Source organism: Zingiber officinale, chromosome 8A, assembly GCF_018446385.1.
Source record: "Zingiber officinale cultivar Zhangliang chromosome 8A, Zo_v1.1, whole genome shotgun sequence".
NCBI classification, from domain to species: Eukaryota; Viridiplantae; Streptophyta; class Magnoliopsida; order Zingiberales; family Zingiberaceae; genus Zingiber; species Zingiber officinale.
Window position 1 is genome coordinate 139,233,433 of NC_056000.1, and position 27,494 is coordinate 139,260,926.

The window sequence follows — 27,494 nt, forward strand, 5'->3', positions numbered from 1 at the left end:
CACATCAACAAAGTTAGATGATTTCTAGACATAGGTCCAACCAAGATTCCTTGGTTGGAATATATGAGTAAGATCTAGGAGCCAAATACACATGAATTATGTAATGGCCTTCCCCATACTCAATTTATGTCTCTTCAACCTAATTATTCAAGGGATGCATGATACATTTTGAATAATTTGGTTGATCCTAGCATCTCACCCCATTTCTAGCAAACAAAAATATTTTGTTAAACCTTATAGTTTGTGTGAGATGTTCCCAAGTTGCCCAAATTAATTTCCCAATTTCTCTTGTCATTTTAATGGTCCTTATTGATCATGATGTGGTCAGAATGACTTATTGAGCCAAACACATTCCCAATTCCCTCCTTAAATGTCTAAATTCATTTTCCGGAAGGGGTTTGGTGAAAATATCGGCTAGGTTTGACTTTGACTCAACATATGTGAGTGCAATGTCTCCCCTAGCTACGTGATCTCTAATGAAATGATGACGCACTTCAATGTGTTTGGTCCTAGAATGATGGACTGGCTTTTTCGTTAGGTTTATTGTGCTAATGTTATCACACAACACTTGCACTCCCTTATATGAAAGTCTATAATCTTCTAGAGTGTGAATCATCCACAACAATTGTGATACACTCTCTCCCATGGCAATGTATTCAGCCTCGGTCGTGGAGAGAGCAACACAATGCTGCTTCCGACTTGACCAACTAATCAACGATGAACCTAAAAATTGGCAACCCCCACTAGTGCTTTTCCGATCCAATTTGCATCCAGCATAATCGGAATCGGTATAGCCTATCAAATCAAAAGACTCCGTACGAGGGTACCACAGTCCTACTCTAATTGTGCCCTTGAGATATCTTAGAATTCTCTTAACTGCAGTTAAATGAGATTCCTTGGCACAAACTTGATATCTAGCACACATGCCCACAGCAAAAAGTATGTCCGGTTGACTAGCTGTGAGATATAGAAGACTACCGATCATGCTTCTATATTGCGTTAGATCAACTGGTTTCCCACTCTCATCATTGTCAAGACGAGTGTTTGTCGCCATTGGAGTGGACACTTCCTTAGAGTCACTCATGTTGAATTTTTTGAGCATCTCTTGAGTGTATTTCGTTTGATGGACATAAATTCCATCTCGAGTTTGTTTGATTTCAAGTCCAAGGAAGAAAGTCAGTTCTCCTACTAGACTAATCTCAAACTCACTTTCCATGTGAGAAATAAATTCATTCAAATAGCCCTTGTTATTTGAGCCACAAATTATGTCATCGACATACACTTGGGCTACAAAAATGTTTTCACCATCTCTACGCAGAAATAGTGTTGGGTCTATTTGGCCTCTTACAAAACCCTTTTCTAGCAAATATGTTGAGAACCTTTCGTACCAAGCTCGTGGTGCTTGTTTAAGCCCATAAAGTGCTTTCTTGAGCTTGTACACGTGGTTTGGAGCTTCGGTATTCACAAACCCCGGTGGTTGTTCAACATAGACTTCTTCTTTAATAAAGCCATTTAAGAAAGCAGATTTAACATCCATTTGATAGAGCTTGAAACCTCTATGTGCAGCAAAAGCTAGCATCAAACGAATGGACTCTAATCGGGCCACGGGAGCATAAGTCTCATCATAATCGAGACCTTCGACTTGACTATAGCCCTTGGCTACAAGTCTTGCCTTGTTTCTTACAACTTCTCCCTTTTGATTTAACTTATTTTTGAAGACCCATTTAGTTCCAATAATGGTGGTCTTCTTAGGTCTAGGAACTAAGTCCCACACTTGGCTCCTTTCAAATTGACCTAACTCATCTTGCATAGCTATGATCCAATCAGGATCGCGCAATGCCTCATCAACTAATTTTGGTTCAATTTCTGAAATCAATGCGACTTCATTAGACTCATTTCTAAAATATGACCTGGTCCTAACCCCTTGTTGGATGTCTCCCACAATTTGGTCTTGGGGATGACTAGTGGCTATCCTAGATTGTCTTGGTGTTGGTGGTGCCTCATGAATAGTCTCACTAGGCACAGGCAAGGACTCAATATCAGGCAAAGGATCAGATTGAGTTCTTTGTTGCCTTCGTTCATCATCATCAGAGTCAACTTCGACTCTTTCTATGTTTCGATCATTCAAACTTAGCCTTCTAAGTTCAAGTTGAATTTCTCCTACATCCCTTGATTGATCATTTAAGTTAGGGATTTCTTCAAAAGCTACATCAGAGGACTCTTCAATCAATTTAGTCCTATTGTTGTAGACTCGATAGGCTTTGCTGGTGAGCGAGTACCCAACTAGTATCCCTTCATCAGCCTTGGCCGAAAATTTTCCAAGATGGTCCTTGGTGTTCAAAGTAAACACCTTACAACCAAACACCCTAACATGTTTAATTGTAGGGGGTTTTCCAAACCAAAGTTCATGGGGAGTCTTTCCTAAAAACCTATGTATCAGGATTCGGTTTTGCACATAGCAAGCTGTATTTACAGCTTCAGCCCATAAGTAACTCGGTAGTGAGTACTCATTGAGCATACTTCGTGCAGCCTCTTGTAAGACTCGGTTCTTTCTCTCCACAACCCCATTTTGTTGTGGGGTCCTTGGAGTAGAGAACTCATGCCTATATCCCTTTTCTTGACAGAATTCTAAAAACCTATGATTTTGAAATTCCCCACCATGATCACTTCTAATGGTTTTAATTGTTGTTGATTTTTCATTTTCAGTTCTTCTACAAAAGGAAATAAAAATATCTATGGTTTGATCCTTAGTTTTCAAAAAGAAGGTCCATGTATACCTAGTAAAGTCATCAATAATCACAAAACAGTATCTACTTCCATTTAATGAAATAACACTACTGCAATCAAACAAATCCATATGTAATAGGTCTAAGGCAGTGGTTGTACTTACAACGCTTTTACCTTTATGAGGCGCTTTAGTTTGCTTACCCTTCTGACATGCATCACACAATTTGGTCTTTTGGTACTTGATGCTTGGTAAGTCTCGCACTAACCCTTTGTTGACCAGCTTCCGGATATTCTTCATGTTTACATGAGCCAACCTCCTATGCCAAAGCCACGATTCTTCTTCTTTCGACATGAAACACTTAACAAGAGCATTAGTAGCACTTTTAAAAGAAACTTGATAAATGTTATCTACCCTTGTGCCTACTAGTACCGTGTCAAGTGTGTCAATGTTTTTGACTAGACATTGACTCGAATGAAACTCAATTGTGTAACCCGTATCACACAATTGACTGACACTTAGGAGATTAAAAGTCATCCCCTTGACTAGAAGGACATTCTTGATTTGGAGGCATTCGGATATATGAATGTCTCCAACTCCTATAACCTTAAGACTACCATTGTTACCAAATGACACATTACCTCTATTTTTGTTTTGAATGGTAGAAAATAGTGACTTGTCCCCGGTCATGTGCTTGGAGCATCCACTATCAACAAACCAAGTTGATAGACGCTCCCCCTTTACCAATGCCTACAAGACACGAAAGATAGATGTTTTAGGTACCCAAATCTTGGGACCTAATGCATCTACAATGAAAGACTTAGGCACCCATGCCTTTGTTACCTTCTTCCTAGTCTCATGAACCCTAGAAGCATGCGATCTATGAAATTGGGTTCTTGACACTAAAGAAATAAAGCTAGACTCCTTAGGTTGGTATCCTAATCCAGCCTTGTTGTAGACCGCCCTTTGGGCATTTAGAATCATGTCTAGGGTCTTAGAGCTAGTTGAGAATTTCTCAAGCATTTTCTTGAGTTTCTCAACCTCACCCTTCAAGGCCTTGTTCTCATCTTCAAGGAGCTCTAGATGTAGGTCATCAACCTCATCTTCCCTAAGAGCTCTCAAGTTCTCTACTTCTTCTTTTAATGATTTATTTTCTGTTTTTGATTTTTTAAGCAAGGTAGACAAATGTGTAATAGTCTTATAACATTTTTCTAAGTGAGAAGAGGTTACCTCTTCATCATCCGAAGATGATGAAGCTGCGGCTGAAGTGCTTGAGTCATCACTCTCGGACTCGGACTCCTCCCTTGCCATAAGTGCCAATTGCCGAGTACTCTTCTCCTTCTTCTCTTCCTCCTCCGATGAGCTTGAGGAAGATTCATCCCAAGTGGCCTTGAGAGCTTTCTTCTTCTTGGCTCTCTCCTCCTTCTTTTTGGCCCGTTCCTCCTTCTTGAGTTTTGGACACTCACTCCGGTAGTGGCCTTTCTTGCTACACTCATAACATGTAACATTAGTCTTATCGATATTTTGATCATTAGGTTTACCTTTTCCTTTGTATCTTCGGCTTCTCCTCATAATTCTTCTCACGAAGTTGGCCATCTCGCTTGATGATGATCCGCCTTCATCATCAGACTCAGATGAGGATGTAGATGAAGAAATCTCTTTCTCCTTCTTCTTTTCCCTCTTTCTTCTTCCATCCATGTTCTTTGGTCTTGCAACTAAGGCAATACTTTTCTCTCTTTGACCTTTGTTAGCAAGTTCATGAAGTTCCATTTCACAAAAGAATTCGTCTAATTTAACAATGGAAAGATCCTTGGAAACCTTGTAGGCATCTACCATAGATGACCACAAGGCATTCCTTGGAAAGGATTTAAGAGCGTACCTTACTAGATCGCGATTCTCCACGCGTTCATCTACGGAATGTAGTCCGTTGATGATTTCCTTGAACCTCCCATGTAGTTCACTTACCGTTTCGTTTTCCTTCATAGTGAGATTTTGTAGTTGATTCAAGAATAGGTCCCTCTTGGCTATCCGAGAATCGCGAGTTCCTTCTTGAAGCTCGATAAGCTTGTTCCATAAATCTTTTGCACTCGAGAATGGACCTACCTTGACGAGTTGGTCCTTGGCAATCCCACATTGTAAGGTGACTACTGCCTTGGCATCAGCTTGATCTTTATGAGTTTGTTCGGTAGACCACCTTGATGAATCGAGTTCCTTACCTTCTTCATCCTTCGGTGGTGTGAATCCTTCCTTGACCGAGAACCACATGGAGATATCAGCCTTGAGGTAATACTCCATGCGACTCTTCCAATACTGAAAATCTACTCCGTCGAAATAGGGAGGATGATTGGTGCTAAATCCTTCCTTCATAGCCATCTTCTTTTGCTCTAGGATGTTAGTCCAGATGAAGAGCACCAGGCTCTGATACCACTTGTTAGGATCTTAGATGGCTAGAGGGGGGGTGAATAGCCTCTTAAAAACTTAAACAAGGATTTCTACAAAGAAACTTGTTAGCACAGCGGAATTAAGTAACTAAAACAAAGGAAACAAGCACACTAACACACGGATTTACGAGGTTCGGGGATAACTTGCCCCTACTCCTCGGCGTGTCCGTAAGGTGGACGACCCCTCGATCTTCAGTAGATCGCACCCCGAAATAATTCCGGCTAAAGATCCTCCTTCTCGGTGGAGTAACCTCTCCACAAAGTCTCAAGAAATATATATGTTAAAGCACAAGACTTATAGAGCTCGGTGGCAAAGAAGAATGAACTAACGCTTACAACCACGCGAGGATCAGTGAAAACAGAGAATCTCACAGACAGCAGTTTCTCACACGAGAGCTCAAGAACTTAGCACACCTTGACGATCAACAGAACTTTTCTTGCTTTTTTCTTGTTTTCTACTCTCGCTGTTTTCTGCTTCTTAAGCCCCTGTTCTCTGCTGTCACGGATCGTGGTAAATCTGCACAAAATCATCGCTGCAGCCAATCCCTTTTCCTCCTTACCTAGTCCTCTGAACTCACACCAATGAAATCACAGTCTTCACCGGTGTCTTCTGAGCTCGAACCAATCACCAGGAGTCAAGCGGATCGCAGCCAGATCTCACCAGTAGCCGTTGATGCTTCAAATGCACCATGCGCCGCGAATCACAGCAGAAAGTCCATTTGTCGTATTCCTCTTATGGACTTAATTTGAAATTATGCTTGGAATGGTGCCTATAATCCTGCAAACTCAAAAGCTAACAGCACAGAGGGTTATATCACATGAATCAGACAAATCAGATGCAGTGGAGGAATCGCAGAACATTGAACAAATCAGATTATGTGTGGATCGGTCACCAGACCGATCCATGGACCGATCAGGACATATCCTGATCGGTCCACAGCTTACCTGATCGGTCGTGGAGACCGATCATGCCGCAACTGGATCGGTCTCCATGACCAAATCCTCCCCTCTTCTCTTCGCAATAGCTTCTCCTGATCGGTCTACAGACCGATCAGATTACACTCAGTGTGCTACTGAGTGTTTCCTGATCGGTCACCAGACCGATCGGCAATGAGTGTTTCCTGATCGGTCTACAGACCGATCAGGAAACTTAGTTTCACTGGATCGGTCTGCTGACCGATCCACTGTCTTATGTATCACTGGATCGGTCTGCCGACCGATCCAATATACCAAGGAATGTCCATTTAGGTCCCTTTCTGACCTAATCCAGAGAACAGACTACCGAGCCCTCTCCGACTTTGTCCGGTCCAGAGAACGAGCTACCGAGCCCTCTCCGACTTCATCAGGTCCAGAGAACGAGCTACCGAGCCCTCTCTGACCTAGTCCAGAGAACGAGCTACCGAGCCCTCTCTGACTTCGTCAGGTCCAGAGAACGAGCTACCGAGCCCTCTCTAACCTAGTCCGGAGAACGAGCTACCGAGCCCTCTCCGACTTCGTCAGGTCCAGAGAACGAGCTACTGAGCCCTCTCTGACCTAGTCCGGAGAATGAGCTACCGAGCCCTCTCCGACTCCGTCAGGTCCAGAGAACGAGCTACCGAGTCCTCTCTGACCTAGTCCGGAGAACGAGCTATCAAGCCCTCTCCGACTTCGCGTGCCAAGTTTCCAACTTGGACTTTTCCCTTCCACACGATCAACCTTGATCAGTAATCAATCCGAGTTCAAATAACATCTGATACAAACTTAAATCAGTGTCAACATCAAAACAACAGCCAGGTCAGACTGTATCAACAGGAGTAACAGCCCTGGCTTCTGAAGATGGAGAAGCCACAGATGAACGCTGGCCTAGAGGAGGAGGCAGAGGAGACTCTTGAACAGTCGGGACAACCCTCTTTCTTTTGCGCTGCAGGCATAGGCGCTTAGAAGGAGGGGGAGAAGCAGCTCACTCTTCCTCGACCTGTTCGACCTGTTCCAATGTGGCCAGGTCTTCCATAGAAGTAGTCTCCAGGGGAAGAGCCGAAGAAGCTTCTGCTCGGGCTAGTGCAGGCGAAGCAGACTGTGGGGCAGAAGGGGCAGACCGGGAGGAAGCCGCTAAGCCTTGCTTAAGCTCCGCGCTCATAGCTCTCAAGACGGCGAGAGATTGGTGTTTTATATTCGAAGAATAAGCTCGGAGCATGGCAGCCTCTGTAAAGTGAAAGAGAGATACCTCAGTTAGCGAAGAATAGCAAGAAGGAAAACGGAGTCTTACCTAACGGAGCCCCTATCTCCGCCTGAACTGGGCTGAGCCCGAACAGATACAAAATGTCTTCCAATAGTATTATAGAAAAGCGAACGCTCACGCCTTGAAGTTTTTCGGAAGCGGCATCGCAGGAAGATTGATGCTAGTGTACAGGAATTTGGAAGGGAGGTTAGAGCGCCATTGGGTCGGCTCGACCAAGGGTTCAGGTGATTTAATAAAGAAGAAATGAGATTTCCACCCTTTGTTGGAAGAGGACATGTCAGAGAAGAACTTATAGCCAAGTCTAGCCTGTACCATGAATACTCCTGGCTCCGAGCGTTTGAAAGAATAAAAATGATGGATTAGTTGAACGGTCAAGAGAATTTGATATATGCGACATAAGATGACGGTGCCACATACAGCTCGGAAGAAGTTAGGGGCAAATTGAGAAGGACAGATGCCAAAGTACTGGCTCAGGGAAAGGATAAAAGGATGTATGAGAAAACGGAGTCCTCCTAGGAGTTGATCCCGGAAGATAGTCATGAAACCCTCAGGAGGGGAGGAGGGATGCTCGTTGGGTGTGGGGACACGCAGCTCGTAAGCCTCGCTAAGTCTCAAGTCAGACTGAATCACGGACAGGTCATGTTAATCTATATCAAAAATGAAACATGAATACCAAAAGGAGGCCTTACCTTCAGCTATTATCAAGGTAAGGAAGGTTGAAGAAGAGGTCAGTCGAAAGTGGGGAGAGCACCAGGTGTAAGGAGTCGAGAAGGGAAAGGGCCAAAACACCAAAAACAGTGAAGCAACTGGGAGACGAAGGTAGTCGGAACGCTCAAGGCAGCGACGGCGGACTGCCTTTAGGGCTTATAAAGGAGATTTTCCTAGGGAACATCGAAAAGAGGAGTCGAGTATATTTTTGGGTAAAGTGCCCAAAGCCGTCCGATCACAGGGTGATAGGAAGTCGTGTACAAAAAGGAGTGGAGTCGCGGCGTCATACGACGTAAGCAATAAAGGCGTGGGATAGGTGTCACTCCCCTAGGAAGTGTATTAATGATGGATGTGATAAGGAAATCATGAGATAAAGCGGGTGTACGGAAACGACTGCCGTGCAATCTTCTTGGGAAACGACAAAGAAAATGGGCGGGAAAGAAATTCGAATGTCGCGAGACTGCAAGACATCCTTTTCCCGGGAGCTTAGTAAGATTTTAAATATTTTTATCTTCACAATACGTCTGATACTGTATATCTCTTGCCTGCAGATGAAGTCGAAGCAGTTTCTTCAAGTAATATTGGGTCGAGAAATCACCCCCAGGTCGGCAACATCTATCCTGGTCGGGAAATCACCTCCAGGCCGGCAACATCTATCCTGGTCAGGAAATCACCCCCAGGTCGACAACATTTGTTTCCAAATGGGTTTTCATAAGAATTCCCGATCGGCTGTCCCAGACTCTCGTCTCAGTGCGAGTTATAAGTGAGCAAGGCTCTCACGCCCAACGACCTTCCCGGTCGGTTGTCCCAGACTCTCGCCCCAGTGCGAGTTATAAGTGAGCAAAGCTCTCACGCCTAACGACCTTCCTGGTCAGCTGTCCCAGACTCTCGCCCCAGTGCGATTTATAAGTGAGCAAGGCTCTCACGCCCAACGACCTTCTCGGTCGGCTGTCCCAAGCTCTCGCCCCAGTGCGAGTTATAAGTGAGCAAGGCTCTCACGCCCAATGACCTTCCCGGTCGGATGCCTCAGACTCTCGCCCCAGTGCGAGTTATAAGTGAGCAAGGCTCTCATGCCCAATGACCTTCCTGGTCGGATGTCCCAGACTCTCACCCTAGTGCGAGTTATAAGTGAGCAAAGCTCTCACGCCCAACGACCTTCTCGGTCGGATGTCCCAGACTCTCGCCCCAGTGCGAGTTATAAGTGAGCAAAGCTCTCACGCCCAACAACCTTCCCAGTCGGATGTCCCGGACTCTCGCCCCAGTGCGAGTTATAAATGAGCAAGGCTCTCATGCCCAACGACCTTCCCAGTCGGCTGTCCCAGACTCTCGCCCCAGTGCGAGTTATAAGTGAGCAAGACTCTCACACCCAATGACCTTCCCGGTCGATTGTCCCAGACTCTCGCCCCAATGCGAGTTATAAGTGAGCAAGGCTCTCACGTCCAACGACCTTCCCGGTCGGCTGTCCCGGACTCTCGCCCCAGTGCGAGTTATAAGTGAGCAAGACTCTCATGCCCAACGACCTTATTGGTCGGATGTCCCAGACTCTCGCCCCAGTGTGAGTTATAAGTGAGCAAGGCTCTCACGCCCAACGACCTTCCCGGTCCGATGTCCCAGACTCTCGCCCCAGTGCGAGTTATAAGTAAGCAAGGCTCTCACGTCCAACGACCTTCTCAGTCGGCTGTCCCAGACTCTCGCCCCAGTGCGAGTTATAAGTGAGCAAGACTCTCACGCCCAACGACCTTTCCGGTCGGATGTCCCAGACTCTCGCCCTAGTGCAAGTTATAAGTGAACAAAGCTCTCATGCCCAATGACTTTCCCGGTCGGCTGTCCCAGACTCTCGCCTCAGTGAGAGTTATAAGTGAACAAGGTTCTCACCCCCAACGACCTTACCAGTCGGCTGTCCCAGACTCTCGCCCCAGTGCGAGTTATAAGTGAGCAAGGCTCTCACGCCCAACGACCTTACCGGTCGGCTGTCCCAGACTCTCGCCTCAGTGCGAGTTATAAGTGAGCAAGACTCTCATGCCCAACGACCTTATCGGTCAGCTGTCCCAGACTCTCGCCCAGTGCGAGTTATAAGTGAGCAAGGCTCTCACGCCCAACGACCTTCCTGGTCGGCTGTCCCAGACTCTCGCCCCAGTGCAAGTTATAAGTGAGCAAGGCTCTCACGCCCAATGACTTTACCGGTCGGCTGTCCCAGACTCTCACCTCAGTGCGAGTTATAAGTGAGCAAGGCTCTCACGTCCAACGACCTTCCCGGTCGACTGTCCCAGACTCTCGCCCCAGTGCGAGTTATAAGTGAGCTATGCTCTCACGCCCAATGACCCTCCTGGTCAGTGCAACGATTTTCTTGGTCAAACTCCTTATATTCGCCAAAGCAAGATACAACAAGTCAAGTTCTCGTGCCTGACCAGCCAGCAAGTTATATTTCCAGGGTTCTTGTCGAATATGAAATGCCGGCGGTACATTCCCAAGTGTCTCTGTTACTCTGGCTGGGGAATCACACGAGGTAAGCAAACCATCCTTATTATTTTTGCTATTGTTACTAGAAATATTAGAGAAATGCAGGTGTTTTATAGAAACATAATGATACCCAAGCAATAGAATGTGAGGTTACACCATGAGGAGAACTCAAGAAACAGAGTTTATTCCGTTAATCAGGGAAACATTTTTTAAGAGTTCACATTACTGCACGACCCAGAAGCTTGATCTTTTCTCGCCAAAAGATCTTGAGTTCTAGTTAGATTTTCCTTAATAAGATCGATGGCATGCTTTAGCTGCCCAATGGTCTCGTCCTTGATCCGTCCTTCCTCCTTAAGAAGAGTCACCTCGTCTTTGTTTTTCATCTTCAAATAGATAATATAGTGAACCTGGCTCTGGAAGTCTGATTGAGCTTTCAGCTTGAGGGCAACTTCGGCATGGGTTCTGGATTTAGTGGCCAGCCAGAGGCTTTCCATTTCATGAAGAAGGGAGGCTTGAAGATCTCTGCTCGCAATCATCTCCAGCAGGGCTTCTTCTTTCTAAGCCAATAACTCCATCAGATGGGCAATTTGTTAAAGCAAAGAAGCAAGCTTGCTAGGTTCTATGGAAGGTCCCATGGGCACGAGATACTTTATGAACAAGAGGATAACTTGAGGCATCAAATTCTCAGACCTTTTATAAAGAAGAGGAAGGTGAAGGGATTTCCTAGGAATTTGAGTGGACGCTTGGAAAACAGGGTACCATTTATAGGAAAAAAGTAGGCTCGGAAGTTGAGGAGTCAACATGCGCATAGAATGAGCCCGGTTATCTCCTGGATGGCAAGAAATTCTACAAAAGACAGAGGGACAACAGGTCGGCAGAAGATGAAAGACCCAGATCATGTGACAAAAGGACTGGGGTCTAGTCAGTCGGGCTAGAGCCTCCTTCGACTAGACTTGAGGGGGAGGCTTGTGATACGGTGCATAATTGTGGGGTCGGTAAGATGATGTGGTTAGGAGTCAAAACCACAGGAAGGTCAGAAGTTAAGTTTATGTGGAGGTCAGAAGTCCAGCCTCCGTGGCTGGTCAGAAGTCAAGATGACTTGGAGGTCAGAAGTCAAGTTTACGTGGAGGTCAGGAGTTAAGCTTGCGTGGTCGAGGTCAAAGTCTCAGTTGACGGGGCAGTCAAAGGATAGGATTACAAGTTGGGCTAGACCTAGCCTCGGTAGCAAGCAAGATTGAGACCGACCCACAGGGCCAGATACAGTTGAAAACGGGACCCACAGGCCAGGTATAGCTAAAGAGTAGGCCCATGGGTCTGACAGAGGCGCAGAAGGAAAGGCCTCTGGTGAAACGCAGAAGGGCAGGAAACAGACTTGGCGTACAGGTCGAGACGTACAAGTCATGGATAACAGCAGACAGATGCAGGTCGGGATACAGACCCGGCGTACAGGTCGGGACGTACAAGCCATGGATAACCGTAGACGGATACAGGTCGGGGAACAGACCTGGCATACAGGTCGGGACGTACAAGCCACGGATAACAGCGGACAGATGCAGGTCAGAATACAGACCTGGCGTACAGGTCGGGACGTACAAGCCATGGATAACAGTAGACGGATACAGGTCGGGAACAGACCTGGCGTACAGGTCGGGACGTACAAGTCATGGATAACAGTAGACGGATACAGGTCAGGAAACAGACTTGGCGTACAGGTCGGGACATACAAGCCCTGGATAACAGTAGACAGTTGCAGGTCGGGGTACAGACCTGGCATACAGGTCGGGTAGGTCGGAACGTACAGGACATGGATAATAGCGGACAGAAGCAGGTCAGGATATAGATCGGGCGTGCAGGTCGGAACGCACAAGCCAGTGGATAATAGCAAACAGATGCAGGTCGAGGTACAGACCCGTCATACAGGTCAGGTAGGTCGGAACGTGCAGGACATGGATAATAGCGAACAGAAGCAGGTCAGGATACAGATCGAGCATGCAGGTCAGAACTGTTAGGTCCTTCGGATGCGGCTAGAGAGGGGGGGTGTGAATAGCCGACACCAAATTTGCATTTCTTTCTACAAATCAAGTTAGCGCAGCGGAAAAATAACAACAGAAACGTAAATGGAGAATTCAAACCTCAAGCACAGCGATGTAACGAGGTTCGGAGATGAAACTCCTACTCCTCGGCGTGTCCGTAAGGTGGACGAAGCCTATCAATACGTCGGTGGATGAGACCCCGGAAAACCGGCTAATATAAACTCCTTCTGGGTGGAGAAACCTCGCCACAATAACTCTTGCAACAGCAAGATAGAAGTACACAAAATACAAAGAAGCACAAGACAATATGAATGTAAAACAAACAAGCTCGCCTTCTCGTCTGGAGATCCGTTGATGAAGCAGCAGCTTCACGGATCCACCAGCAGGAAGCTCACACGAAGCTTCAAGAAGTACGAGCTCAAGAAAGCTCGCAGAAGGAACTCGAAGAACTTGCAAGCAAGAAGAAGGTCCCTGAGAGTCGCCGACTCTTTATATAGTGAACCGCACTGTGAAGGCGTAAGAAGACACGAAGATCGAGATCTAGCGTTGTCACTCATAACGGCTAGGTTTGGACCGACGAGCTCCAACCGATCGGTCCACACCGCCTGATCGGTCTTGGGACCGATCGAGCTAAGCCTTGCGATCGAGGCTATGTCTTGATCGGTCAGGGATCCGATCGGTCCCCGGACCGATCAGCCTTTCTCCTTCTTCTCTTCGTTTACTTCGATCGTCTTGAGACCGATCGATAATCCATGAAGCATTCTGTTGTTACCGATCGGTCACCGCATCGATCAGACACCGGATCGGTCCCGGATCGATCCGAGCTTGGTTTTTCCCAATACCAAGTCCCAAGTCTCCCACACCAACATCCGGTCAACCTTGACCTGTTGGTACATCATGCTTAGCATCTGGTCACTCCCTTGACCTGCTAAGACTCCCCACCAAGTGTCCGGTCAATCCCTTTGACCCACTTGGACTTTTCTCTTCGTGCCAAGTATATGGTCACTCCCTTGACCTACTTGACCTTCTCAACACCAGATGTCTGATCATCCTTGATCCATCTAGATTTTTCCTTGCCCGGCTTCACTCACCAGGACTTTCACCTAGCTTTACTCACTAGGGTTTCCAATCTGCCTGGCTTCACTCACCAGAACTTCCAAACTGCCTAGCTTTACTCACTAGGACTTTTACCTGGCTTCACTCACCAGGATTTTCCATCTGCCTTCCTGGTCTAGAGAACGAGCTACCGAGCCCTCTCTGACCTAGTTCGGAGAACGAGCTACCGAGCCCTCTCCGACTTCGTCCGGTCCAGAGAACGAGCTACCAAGCCCTCTCTGACCTAGTCCGGAGAATGAGCTACCGAGCCCTCTCCGACTTCCACATCAGGTCCAGAGAACGAGCTACCGAGCCCTCTTTGACCATAGTCCGGAGAACGAGCTACTGAGCCCTCTCCGACTCCATCAGGTCCAGAGAACGAGCTACCGAGCCCTCTCTGACCACAGTCCGGAGAACGAGCTACCAAGCCCTCTCCGACTTCCACATGCCAAGCTTCCATACTTGTACTTCTCCGTGCCAAGTCCCTGCTTGGACTTTTCCCATGCGAAGCTCCCTGCTTGGACTTCTCGAAATAGATCAACTCAAGTCGGGTCAACCAGATCAACCTTGACCAAGGGTTGCAAGGGTTGCACCCACAACCTCCCAAGTTTTCCAATATTCTTGATACAACTCTTCTATTCTCGTCAAACATCAGAATAGAACTTTTCTATTCTCGTTAAACATCAAAATACAACTCGAGTCAGGTCAACCAGGTCAACCTTGACCTAAGGTTGCACCAACAATCTCCCCCTTTTTGATGTTTGACAAAACCCATAATCAAGTTAGGTTAAACCGATAACTTAACTTAGGTTTTCCAATGTTCTTCCTTGAACATTCTTTGGACATTCTCCCATTCTCTCCCTTTTTGACACACATCAAAAAGAGTGAATCAAGGTCAAGAGTTTCTTCCTAATGAAAGTCCCATACCTTTCATTGAAACTCTTAATTTCCCCCTTGATACTAAGGTCAACAATTAACTTAGTGATAATCCCATATCACTCAAGTCTTTAGGAGTAAAAAACTCCCCCTAAAGGTCAACTCCCCCTTGACCAATAAGTAAAACTCCCCCTAAAGGTCAACTCCCCCTTGACCATTGCACCAACCATGTCTTGGAGAGTTTCAAACCTTTAGAAATCTAAACTACCAACTTCCATAGCTGAAATTTCAGTCAACAGTCGAAAAATCAGCATTTGGCACGCTCTGATCGGTCACCAGACCGATCAGCCTTCACTGGATCGGTCACCAGACCGATCCACACTCTCCTGGATCGGTCCTAGTGACCGATCCACACTTTCCTGGACCGATCAGAATCCTCTCTGATCGGTCCACAAGTCTGATATCAGAATTTCTGATTTTCCTCCCGAAATTCAGAAACTCCTAGAAAATTCCAGAAAATTCCAAAAATTGTAAAACTTTGAGGATACATTCCTCATAACATATACTATAAAGAAAAAATAGTTTTCTATGAAAATAACTTCCATTTTCAAATTTTGATACAAAGTTCAAAAGATTTTGAAATAACTCAAAGTTAATCAATCTTTGTATCAACTTACTCAATGATGAATGCTATCACTAGAAAAGCTTCATCAAGGTTTTTCAAATCAACTTTGAAATGATTTTAAACCATTTAATTTAGGACCACAATCTTAGGGCTAAATGTACATGACTTGTACACAACCTTTCCCTATGATCCTCAATTTCGAATTAGGCTCATCTAGGTACAAGAACTATGCACCTTGATCCTAACTCATGATCCTAATATCTCACACACATCTAAGGTGTATCAAACACATCCAAGTCAATTTTGATGTGAGATATGGGTTTAGGTCATCTTAGGCTAAGTTCTCATGCATTTTCTAAACAACAATTTGATCTCCATATCAAATTGTGTTTTTGTCCTTAAATCAAATTAATTGATTTTAAATGCAAAAGATGATGACATGGCATATAATGATATCATAAGTAAAAACATGTGCCAATGTCATGATGTCATGTCATAAAGTATGAAACTTAAATAGAGCATGACATTTAACTAACCTAAACATTATCATGACATTTCAAATAATAATAAATTAAATATGATGTCATGACATGGCATATGGCAAACAATATATGACAAATAACATGTAAATGTATAGAAGATACCTAATTCTAACCTTAGTTTCCATTTTTGATAGTTTTGATCATTTTGCCATAGGTTCTATATTCCTAAGTGTAATAGACCTAAAATCATATACCAAAGATTTTTAGATCACTATGTGCCAATTAGATGGACTCTAGAAAACTCCTCAAATGTGGTTGACACATCCTAATCACCTTAGGAATAACTTTTCATTTCATTTTCAAGGCTTGATTACACCTTGAAAATTCCTAAAGTGCCACCTTTTGCCATGATTAGGTTAACTACCTATTCAAGTAAGGTTGGCACACCCTAAACCATCTAGCGTGATGGAATCACGCTCTTAGGAACCCAATACCTATTGGAGCTCATTGGGTTCACTAAATATTCTCTAGGGATGACTTCCCTAGCAACCCTCCTAATGACCCTCCTAGACTTTAAAGCCTTGGTCATTTGGGACTCAACAAGATCAACTGTAGGGGTGACTCCCCTTGTGACCTTGGTGATGGTCTTTCTAGCCCTAGGTCTTGTTCCATAATCGAATGGAACATTATGATAAGTGGGCTTTGATTTTTAACCCTTAGACCCTTGAGTTGACTTCTCTAAATTCTTAAGGGTCTTTTCTAAATTGTCAAGTCTTGACCTCAAGACTTGATTTTCCTTTTCTAATACCTCAAGTTTTAATTTGTCATTTTTCTTTGAGGTATACCTAGGCATATGTCTAGTTGTTTTGGGATTCCTACCTAGGTTTTCCTTAACCTTAGATGAGTTAATTCTAGGGTTGGTTTTTCTAGTATTGTCCTTATCTAGGCTAACATGTTTGGCACCTAAGCACGTGTATCGATTACTATAGTTATCATGCTTATTATTATTGATAATAGCAATAAGGCTACTAGCATGCATCCTACTAGAATTGCAAGAATGTGCCTTAGTGATTACCTTAGGGTTTGCCTTAGCTCCCCCTATAGACATGCTCGGTCTCTTGTCCTTGTGAGGTTGCCTCTCCCTCGGACATTGGCTCCTATAATGTCCCCTTTGCTTGCATTGGAAGCACACCACGTGCTCCTTACCCTTGCGTATCGGGACTCCGGATTTCTTGACCTTTAGCGCCGGTGGAGTCTTCCTAATCCTCCTTGGACACTTACTCTTGTAATGTCCATATTCCCTACACTCAAAGCACATTATATGTAATTTACTTGAAGGTAAATTGCTTGAGTTACCTAGGGTTGAGGATGGTTGTATGCTTTCTTCTTCATCCCTTCCGGAAGTAGAGGCTTCTTCTTCTTGCTCCAATCTTGAAGAAGAACTCTCCTCCTCTACTTTCTTAGATGTTGAGTAGCCCTCAACTTCTAATTCCTTACCTCCATGAAGTGAGCTACTTGACTCACTTGACTCCTCTTCATGACTTGAATTGGAGCTTCCCTCATGGAACTTGGCCAAGTTATTCCACAGTTCCTTGGCATTGTTGTAACCACCTATCTTACATAAGATATCGTTAGTTAATGAGAATTCAAAATTTTTCATTACCTCGTCGTTGATTACGGATTGGTGGATTTGTTCCTTCGTCCACCTCTTCTTCTCAAGAATTTCTCCTTCTTCATCCCTTGGAGGAACAAAACCTACTTGTACACAATTCCAATTAACTAAGTTAGTCATAAGAAAGTACTTCATTCTTACCTTCCAAAACGCGAAGTCGTCGCGATCGTAGAAGGGTGGAATCGTGATGTCTTCTCCAAGTCCATCCATTCTCTAGCTTGTGCTCCCTTGGGTGTTAATCCGACGAAGAGCAACCTTGCTCTGATACCACTTGTTAGGTCCTTCGGATGTGGCTAGAGAGGGGGGGTGTGAATAGCCGACCCCAAATTTGCGTTTCTTTCTACAAATCAAGTTAGCGCAGCGGAAAAATAACAACAGAAACGTAAATGGAGAATTCAAACCTCAAGCACAGCGATGTAACGAGGTTCGGAGATGAAACTCCTACTCCTCGGCGTGTCCGTAAGGTGGACGAAGCCTATCAATCTGTCGGTGGATGAGGCCCCGGAAAATCGGCTAATATAAACTCCTTCTGGGTGGAGAAACCTCGCCACAATAACTCTTGCAACAGCAAGATAGAAGTACACAAAATACAAAGAAGCACAAGACAATATGAATGTAAAACAAACAAGCTTGCCTTCTCGTCTGGAGATCCGTTGATGAAGCAGCAACTTCACGGATGCCAGCAGCAGGGAAGCTCACGCGAAGCTTCAAGAAGTACGAGCTCAGCAAAGCTCGCAGAAGGAACCTGGAAGAACTTGCAGAAGCAAGAAGAAGGTCCTGTAGAGTCGCTCGACTCTTTATATAGCTGAACCTGCAAACCTGTGAAGGCAGAAGAAGACACAGAAGACCGAGATCTAGCCGTTGTCACTCACAACGGCTAGGTCTGGACCGATCAGGCTCCAACCTGATCGGTCCACACTGTCCCTGATCGATAACCTTTCTCCTTCTTCTCTTCTGTTTGCTTCCTGATCGGTCTTCAGACCGATCAGATAATCCACAGAAGCATTCTGTTTGGTTACTGATCGGTCACCAGACCGATCAGCCGTATCACTGGATCGGTCCCCAGATCGATCCAGAGCTTGGTTTTTTCCAATACCAAGTCCCAAGTCTCCCACACCAACATCCGGTCAACCTTGACCTGTTGGTACATCATGCTTAGCATCTGGTCACTCCCTTGACCTGCTAAGACTCCCCACCAAGTGTCCGGTCAATCCCTTTGACCCACTTGGACTTTTCTCTTCGTGCCAAGTATCCGGTCACTCCCTTGACCTACTTGACCTTCTCAACACCAGATGTCCGATTATCCTTGATCCATCTGGATTTTTCCTTGCCCGGCTTCACTCACCAGGACTTTCACCTAGCTTTACTCACTAGGGTTTCCAATATGCCTGACTTCACTCACCAGGACTTCCAAACTGCCTAGCTTCAGTCACTAGGACTTTTACCTGGCTTCACTCACCAGGATTTTCCATCTGCCTTCCTGGTCTAGAGAACGAGCTACCGAGCCCTCTCTGACCTAGTCCGGAGAACGAGCTACCGAGCCCTCTCCGACTTCGTCCGGTCCAGAGAACGAGCTACCAAGCCCTCTCTGACCTAGTCCGGAGAACGAGCTACCGAACCCTCTCCGACTTCCACATCAGGTCCAGAGAACGAGCTACCGAGCCCTCTCCGACTCTCTGACCATAGTCCGGAGAACGAGCTACCGAGCCCTCTCCGACTCCATCAGGTCCAGAGAACGAGCTACCGAGCCCTCTCTGACCACAGTCCGGAGAACGAGCTACTAAGCCCTCTCCGACTTTCACATGCCAAGCTTCCATACTTGTACTTCTCCGTGCCAAGTCCCTGCTTGGACTTTTCCCATGCCAAGCTCCCTGCTTGGACTTCTCGAAATAGATCAACTCAAGTCAGGTCAACCAGGTCAACCTTGACCAAGGGTTGCACCCACAACCTCCCAAGTTTTCCAATATTCTTGATACAACTCTTCTATTCTCGTCAAACATCAGAATAGAACTTTTCTATTCTCGTCAAACATCAAAATACAACTCGAGTCAGGTCAACCAGGTCAACCTTGACCTAAGGTTGCACCAACAAGAACGCACAGGCCAGTGGATAATAGTAGACAGATGCAAGTCAGGACACAGTTCCAGAATACATATCGTAACGTACAGGCCATGGATAACAGCAGGGGCAGGTTGGAACGTACAAGCCATGGATAATAGCGGACAGAAGTAGGTCAAGATACAGATCGAGCGTGCAGGTCGGAACACACAGGCCAGTGGATAATAGCAGACAGATGTAGGTCGAGATACAAACCCGTTGTACAGATCGGGACGTACATGCCAGGAATAACAGCAGACAGATACAGGTCGGTAGCAGATGCGGGTCGGTAGACAGACCTAGCGTACAGGTCGGGACGTACATGTCATGGATGACAACAGATAGATGTAGATCGGGAATCAGATCGCGGAGTACAGATTTAGGGTCCAAGCACTACAGGACAAACAAGCGAGCCAGGGAAGGCTAACTGCCTTGTAGGGAACAATCATCATATGTCAGGGAATATTCTAACCGTTTGGGGTTCATTTGCCCCTTGATTCCTCCGCCAGCCTATAGGAGGAGGCCACGTGTCGACCACCGCCAGACAAAGTCTGACACCCGACATTCCTTGACACCCACCAGGTCCCAGAAACATCCGTTGCAGTATAAAAAGGGATGTTTTGTCCCTTATGCAGGTACGCTCACTCATCATTTCTCACTAGTCTTTACTTTTCGTACTTTCTCTGTGTTTTCTGGAGAAAAAGTACCTGACTTGAGCGCTGGAGGGTCTGACTCGAGGATTTTTCCCCTGGTTTTTGGTCTTTAACGACTCGTGGGCTCGTCTGAGTGTGCGCAGAGCCACAGGGTTATTATCCTGATCGTCCTCCTTCGTCAGTCGCCCGTGGGAACTTTTCCGAGGGGCACCAGGTAGATCAGACGCCTCAGCGACTTTTTGTCAACTTCCAGTACACCAAGACCCGCCTTCATCCGACTCAGTTTCCGAACGGGATCATTCGTCAACGGTTATCCATGACAACCGTGTTTAGTTCGAGGTTTTCTGAATTTTGAAGTTTTTCTCGATTCTGAAATGTTAGCAAATATCATCAATCTCGATATCCAATCAGGAATCAGAAAATCTTGGGTTGTAAAAGTTTTTCTTGATTCCGAATATTAAGCAAATTTTTTTTTCAATATTATCCTCCGAACGATCGAAGCACCATCGGAGTCGTCAAGCGCGATCGGGGCAGTGCTGGATCGATAGTGGGGCGGTGCCGGAGAGGTAGCAACAGGCAGCGACAACAGGCACTGTATTCCTTCATGCGTGCAGATCGTTACCCAAGCTTCATGCGTGCACGTTAGCTACTAATAAGGCGAGTCAAGGTGGCCGAAGGTGGCAACAATGGACAGTGGGCGGTCATAGTAAGTGGTAGAAGTAGGGAGAAAGATGACAAATGATTTTTTTTTTTAGCTTTGATATTTGATTAAAATTTTATTAAATTAAATTAATTAACTCTAGTTATATTTGAGGTAAATTAAATATACTTAATCTAAATCTAATAAAATTATCTAAAAAATCTAAAATAATTTTAAAAAATTAAAATATCATCCCATTTTATTTATTTATATATATCTATTATAATAATAATAATATCATTATTAAATTAAAAATAATATGATAAAATTTTGCACTAGATTATATACTAAAATCTTCGAATAAATAAAATTTTATTGTATCATCTAAATTCACATACAAGGTTAGGCATGATTATTTAAATTCACATAACAAGGTTTAAAGTAAAGGTTGATGGACTGATATTCAATTAAAGTCAATATTGATAAATAATATTTATAACAGCATTTATTAAAAAAATTAATCAGGTCAGTTATCATTGGGATAATTAGTTTGATCTTATTGAAGTTTTCGACTGATCATCAGATATATGAAGAAGCATTCTACTCGCAGTATTCTCAGATTTACTTGCTATCTATTATTTTTTTAAAAAAAAAAAATCTAATAATACATCGTACCTAAATATCAAACTCTAAATCCATTATTTATCACTGAAATTTATAAACTGTATTTAAAACCCATTTATTTATTGTTTTCAAGCGAATTCTCGACTCACAAATCCTAATTTCACATCATTTATGATCTCACAAGATCTTATGCAGCAGGAGTAGCGCTCGTCCTCACCGTCGCGACTTCGTAATTCTTCAGATGCTCGTCGGCGTCCGGCACCAGCCCCTTCACTGATTCCTCCGCTAGGAACCGCTCCGCCCATCCCGCCAGCGGAGGAAGCTCCTCCGCATCCAAAAGTTTGACGCTTTTACCCTTCTCCAGCGCCATGATCCACCCCAGGAAGCTCCCCAGCGCGATGTCCAGGTAGCTGACGGCGTCCCCGCCGAAGAAGCCCTTCCCTTTGCCGCACTCCGTGAAGGCCTGTTCCAGTAGACCCAGCACCTGCCGAATTTGACCGGCCAACTCCGTCACCTTGGCCGCCTCCTTCTCCCCAATCAAAGCCCTAATTAAATAAGTCAACTGGTACGAATCGAAGAAATCGGAGTCAAATGATTTGTTTTTTTTCGATGGATTTCGAAAACAGGGATCTTTACCTTGTCGTCCATGTAGACGGTCCAGAACCGAGCGATGGCGCGATCGAAGGGGTCGGCGGGGAGGATGGAGGAGGATCCGCCGTCGTCAGACCACTCCTCGTCGATGTACTGGACGATGACGGCGGACTCGCAGATAGGTTTTCCGCGGTGGAGCAGCACGGGGACCATCTTGTACACCGGGTTGGACTTCACCAGGATGTCGCTCTTCGGCTCCGTTAACTGCACCTCCACGAACTCGTACTCGACTCTCTTGAGGCGGAGGGCGATGAGAACCCTGATGACGAAGGGGCTCAGCGGGTCACCCAAAACCTTCATGTCCTCTGCCGCAGCTCTGGCCATTGGAGTGCAAATTGATGTCGATGCAGGTGAATGATGGCTGAGTACATCGCCGTGGTTTGGCTATTTATAGGCGCAGCAGGTGAGAAGGTTTGATCAATATCACTGCTTAATTACTATTTTGAATAATTTTATAGTAAGTGTGATGACGTGACTGCTTACGTCACGATAATTGTTCAGTTTAGACTAATCAAACTTAAGTATATTTAATTATGACATTAATTATATATATATTTAATTACGTCACGATAAATGCGCATGTTGTTTTGATGATTAACTTTTGCTCAAATATAATAAGGGTAGTGCAGAATACATTTTTTGTAAATTATTATTAATGCAGTAATGGTGAGGGGCCTCACCTTACTGTCACGATGGAGGTTAAAATTTAGAGGGTCAATGGGTGAACAGTGTTAGACGATCGGGTGAGTCATACGTCGGTTGGAGATTAAGCACCGACCCACCGTCTTCGGCACAGGGATTAATCAAATCGACACTTAAGGGACGCGCATAAGCCGGGGCGATCGGCTCCTCTGCTTGGTCTAGCATCAAACTCGACACCAGCTGAGCACGCTAACAGTGAATTATCCGTCGAGTGGCTATCCCGCTCGGTTCAACAATCGAGCATGTGGACAGTGGGCTTCCGGGCGAGCGGCTATCCTGCTCGGCGTGGCAACGGACGACACTTGAATACTGGACTTTCAGCCTAGCGGCTATTCCGCTCGACGCGACAACGGACTTTCAATCGAGCGGCTATCCAGCTCGACGAGACAACATACAATACAAGGATAGCAGAATTCTGACTGAGCGATCATTCCACTCGGCCAAGCAACATACACAGCAGGATACCTTTCGACATCCTTTTGGGAGCTAGTGCTGCTGACAAGCGGCATGATCAGACAGAAGATCGTACGACGGAAGTTTCCACTGTCACTTCAGAGATATGCTCGGGCCATTAAGGTACTATGTCAGGGACACTTTACTGATATATGTTTTCAGGGAAAGTTTTGAAATGCGTGCTCGCCTTCGGAAGCGGACATGCGCGCTTCCAAAGCTCTATTTAAAGGGGGTCCAGGAATCGACGGAGGTATGCTTTACACGTGATTTCTACTATTGCGCTACAATTCTCATTTCTTGCTTTTTCTTCTTGCTTCGTCAGAGACTGACTTGAGCGTCGGAGGACTATCGCCAAGGACCCCTTCCCTAACTCGATACTGACGCTGCTTATGTTACAGACGAGAGTGAAGTATATCGAAAATCAATAGAAATATCATGTACTCAATATCCGTCTCTTTGATTTTTGGAGAGATCAATTATCAAAGACATTTTAATAATATTATAATTATATATATATTAATTATATATTTTTAGCCGGTCAAATTTTTACCAATAAAATTTACTAATATAATAAAAATATTGATCTCTGACCGTTTCTACCCATGGAAATAAAAGAAAGTGTTCGTCGTTGTCAATCCATCCGGACCCACCAGTGTTCTTAAATTTGTCTTCATTAGAGAAAAACATCAGCAATATTGACCTCTGTTTTTTTTTTTAATTCAAGTATCATCCGTCTGGCTACCTGCTGGGAAAAATCTTCTGATTTAAATTTTAGATCTTGATTATTTAGATAATCTAATCATTGCATCATTGTCCCGTGATAAAGTGACATATGTTAAGTCAACAGCTTATGGATGGATTAAAATTAATTTACATCTGGTTCAATTTGGACGAACCGATTTAATACGAACTCAAGTTAGTTGAGTTAGAATTACACCCAAACTAGAGATGTAAAATGGGCTGAGCCGCCTGTGACTCGGCTCGCCCAACACGACTTAGATAGTGTGAGGCCCGTTTGACGTGGATAGCCCTAACGTTGGTCCGATCCGATTTATTGCCCCATCTCATACAAATCCCACCTTCTCCACGAGCGGAAGCGGCGGCGCCGCCAGAGAAGTAGAGTTCATCGCCTACGCCGAGATGGGCCGCGTCCGTACCAAAACGGTGATGAAGTCCTCCCGGCTTTACTACTCGAGGATTGCCCCATCATCTCCAAACGTCTTCCTCTACTCCGCCCTCATCTCCGCCTACGCCTCCCGCACTGATCCCGACTCCCCCGCCGTCCTTCGCCTCTTCGCCGCCATGCTCCGTGGTGCCCCTCGCCCCAACGAGTTCATCTATCCCTCCCTCAAATCCTGCTCCGACCCCCGCCTCGCCCGCTCTCTCCACTCCCTCTCCAAGTACGGATTCCACGACTTCGCCGTCGTGCGCTGTGCGCCCCTTGATTCCTACTCCAGGTTCTCTGACACCAACGCTGCCCGGTGTCTGTTTGACGAAATGCCTCAGAGAAATGTGGTGTCTTGGACGGCTCTTCTCACCGGGTACATGCGAACAGGGTAGATGGGGAAAGCCCTCTTCTTGTTTGAAGAAATGACCTAGAGGGATGCCCCTGCCTGGAATGCAGTGATTTCTGGGTGCACCCAGAATGGTCTTTTCTTGGAGGCGCTCTCATTCTTCTCCAGGATGGTTGTCGATCGCACACTGCCAAATAAGACGACTGCATCATGCCTGTTCTCCGCTTGTGCACACCTTGGTATGCTCCGGCTTGGGAAATCCGTCCATGGGTATGTCTTCAAAAACAGCATGGGAGGTAGTCCCTTGTTTGCAATGCACTCATTGATATGTATGACAAATGTGGCAATGTGAAGAAAGTAAGGTGGATTTTTTCTACAATGTCTGAGAAGAACATTACATCTTGGAATTCCCTGATCAATTGCTTGGCTCTCCAGGGACATAGCAGTTTGGCGATAGAAACCTTCCGTGAGATGGAACAAGAGGGTCCTCAACCTGATCAAGTCACTTTTATGGGGCTTCTGAATGCTTGTACTCATGTAGGATTGGTGGATGAAGGGCTTAGTTACTTCAATTCTATGACTCGAGACTATACAATTGATCCTGAGATTGAGCATTATGGTTGTGTCATAGGCCTTCTTAGCCGGGCTAGTAGGTTTGATGTTGCAATGGTTATCGTAAGGGATGTGAGAATTGAGCCTGATGAGGTTGTGTGGGGTTCTTTGCTCAATGGTGCCAGGGTTCATGGTGCCAAGGACTTGGCTGAATTGGCACTGAGGAATCTACTTGAGCTCAAACCTAAGAGTGTGGATTATGGCTTCATGCTCACAAATTTATACAGCGAGTGCGGCAAATGGGAAGATGTTGGGAAGGTTAGAAAGAGACTGAATCAACTGGGTGGAAAGAAGTTGCCAGGATGTAGTTGGATTGAGGTGGAAAAAAGGGTTCGCCAGTTTTATTCCGGTGATACAATTCATCCTGAAGTGGGGCAGATTTATGAGATCTTGGATGAATTAGTTGAATTGATGGAAGCATGATTTTTTCTCTCCACGGCATAATTTCTGCAAATATATAGCCTCAGATACCATTTTGCCAGATATTGGAGAGTTCAATCGAATCGTCATTGCTATTAAAGGGTAGATTTTCACAGCCATGGCCAACATTTTTAGTTATGCCAACAACTTCAAAAGTTCCTGGTAAATTCTTTGTAACAATCTTGTAATTGCTATGAAAGGGTAGATTTTCACAGCCATGGCCAACATTTTTAGTTATGCCAACAACTTCAAAAGTTCCTGGTAAATTCTTTGTAACATTTTTACAAGTAGTTAAGAATATAGTTATTCTATGATTGTTTTTAGGCGAATAGCAAATTCATTCCTTTACAACACATTGAACTTGTTAATATCTTGCCTGAAGTTGTAATCTAGGTATTTTATCTAATTATCATTTCTTAGTCGTTTAGAATCGTAGACAATGTATTTCAATTTCTAATCTTGTTCGTAATCTCAGTCCTTGCTCAAAGATAGACTTAAGAGATGCTTTACTTTATTTTCTTTCATATGAGAAAGTATCATATTTCTGTCTGGTTAAAAACTGTTATATCATGTAGGTGGATCGCTGAATAACAGTTGTCCTTTATTCACAGCCACGAGTTCAGGAATAGCGATGAACAGTGGATCAGCTCTACTAAGTCTGTCCTAGATCCATTTATCTCAGCACAAATAAATAGATCGCTGGCCAATATACTTGCACTTGATTTTTCTAACAATTTACTTTTTTATTAACAAAATAATCATCTTGATCTTTTTTATTATCTATAATCTCATGTATACTCCTAGGCTCAGAGCCGTCCGAGTTCTTTATCTGCTGAAGTGCAAGCGTTAAGGGTTGAAAAAAAATCAAGAATTGAGAGCACAGGTCAGGTCACGATAATAGAACAGTCGACGAAAGATTAGGCCTAGGCGGTATTGGAAGAATGAGTTCAAGCAACAGTAGACCACCGGGCTAAGGTGGCAGTGGACTAGTCGATACAAGAATTTATGTCCCGTTTTATGTTGTCTTTTGCTTTTCCCATGATTTTATAAGTAGGTTGTATATATTGTGGATTTATGTCATAAATATTTTTGGATAAATATTTGTATTTTTAAAATTAATTATTTGGATGTAGTTATTAAATAAATTGGTGTTAATATTATAATTATGTAGATTTGGATATAATTATTAATATATTTTTTTATTAGTGTGATTTGTATAGGTTTTTAGATAAATATTGCAATTGTATTATACTACTTAAAATCATGTTAAAATAGTGACTAGCGTTCGAGATTAAATTTTATGGTTCAAATAAGTGATGGAAATTAATTTCAGGCGCTAAATACGATTGAATTTAAATTCTATCGATATTTCTATTAGCGAACTAAATTGATAGTTAAATTTATTTAGTGACAGAATTGTCCTGTAAATTGTTATATATATTATCTGAAGTAATAGATTTAAATATTTTTTATTAAATTAATAAAATTATATTTTAATATTATAGTTCAAATTGATCATAATTATTGACGAAGATGTTATGAATATAAATCGAAAGGATATCTTTTTATTAGGATGGTTAAAAAAACCGTCCACTTTTTTATTTATTATAAAAATAACACCCTATCTATCCTACCTAATTTTTATTACTGAATTACTCCTTCTTACTCGACCGGTATAAATAAAGGAAATTAAATTATCAATTTAGTAATTAATTATGGATGATAATTATTATGACACATCGACATATGATATAGGGAAGATTTTGTTCGACTCAAATCCTCTAGGTCAATTT

At 44.3% G+C, this 27,494-nt stretch overlaps 1 protein-coding gene and 1 pseudogene across 2 annotated transcripts; one reads left to right on the forward strand and one right to left on the reverse strand.

Moving 5' to 3' along the window:
- Positions 1 to 21,387: 21,387 nt before the first annotated feature.
- LOC122007893 (probable glutathione S-transferase GSTU6) lies at positions 21,388 to 22,380 on the reverse strand. 2 transcript variants are annotated; one of them, XM_042563429.1, is made up of 2 exons: positions 21,986 to 22,380; positions 21,388 to 21,875 (listed from the first exon to the last, which is right to left on the reverse strand). In XM_042563429.1, exons 1-2 carry the CDS (start codon positions 22,322 to 22,324, stop codon positions 21,537 to 21,539), a joined length of 678 nt encoding a protein of 225 aa, XP_042419363.1. In that variant the 5' UTR covers positions 22,325 to 22,380; the 3' UTR covers positions 21,388 to 21,536. The 2 variants fall into 2 exon arrangements, with proteins under 2 accessions (XP_042419363.1, XP_042419362.1); XM_042563428.1 differs by having other exon boundaries at positions 21,388 to 21,911.
- Positions 22,381 to 24,217: 1,837 nt separating this feature from the next.
- On the forward strand, positions 24,218 to 26,833 carry LOC122010415 (annotated as a pseudogene).
- Positions 26,834 to 27,494: the final 661 nt, after the last annotated feature.

Bases quoted from the DNA above. Each gene is read 5' to 3' on its own strand.
- LOC122007893 (XM_042563428.1), bottom strand. From the start codon at position 22,324: ATGGCCAGAGCTGCGGCAGAGGACATGAAGGTTTTGGGTGACCCGCTG. The intron at 21,912-21,985 runs GTAAAGATCCCT...GATTCGTACCAG, and splicing joins CCGTCTACATGGACGACAAG to TTGACTTATTTAATTAGGGC.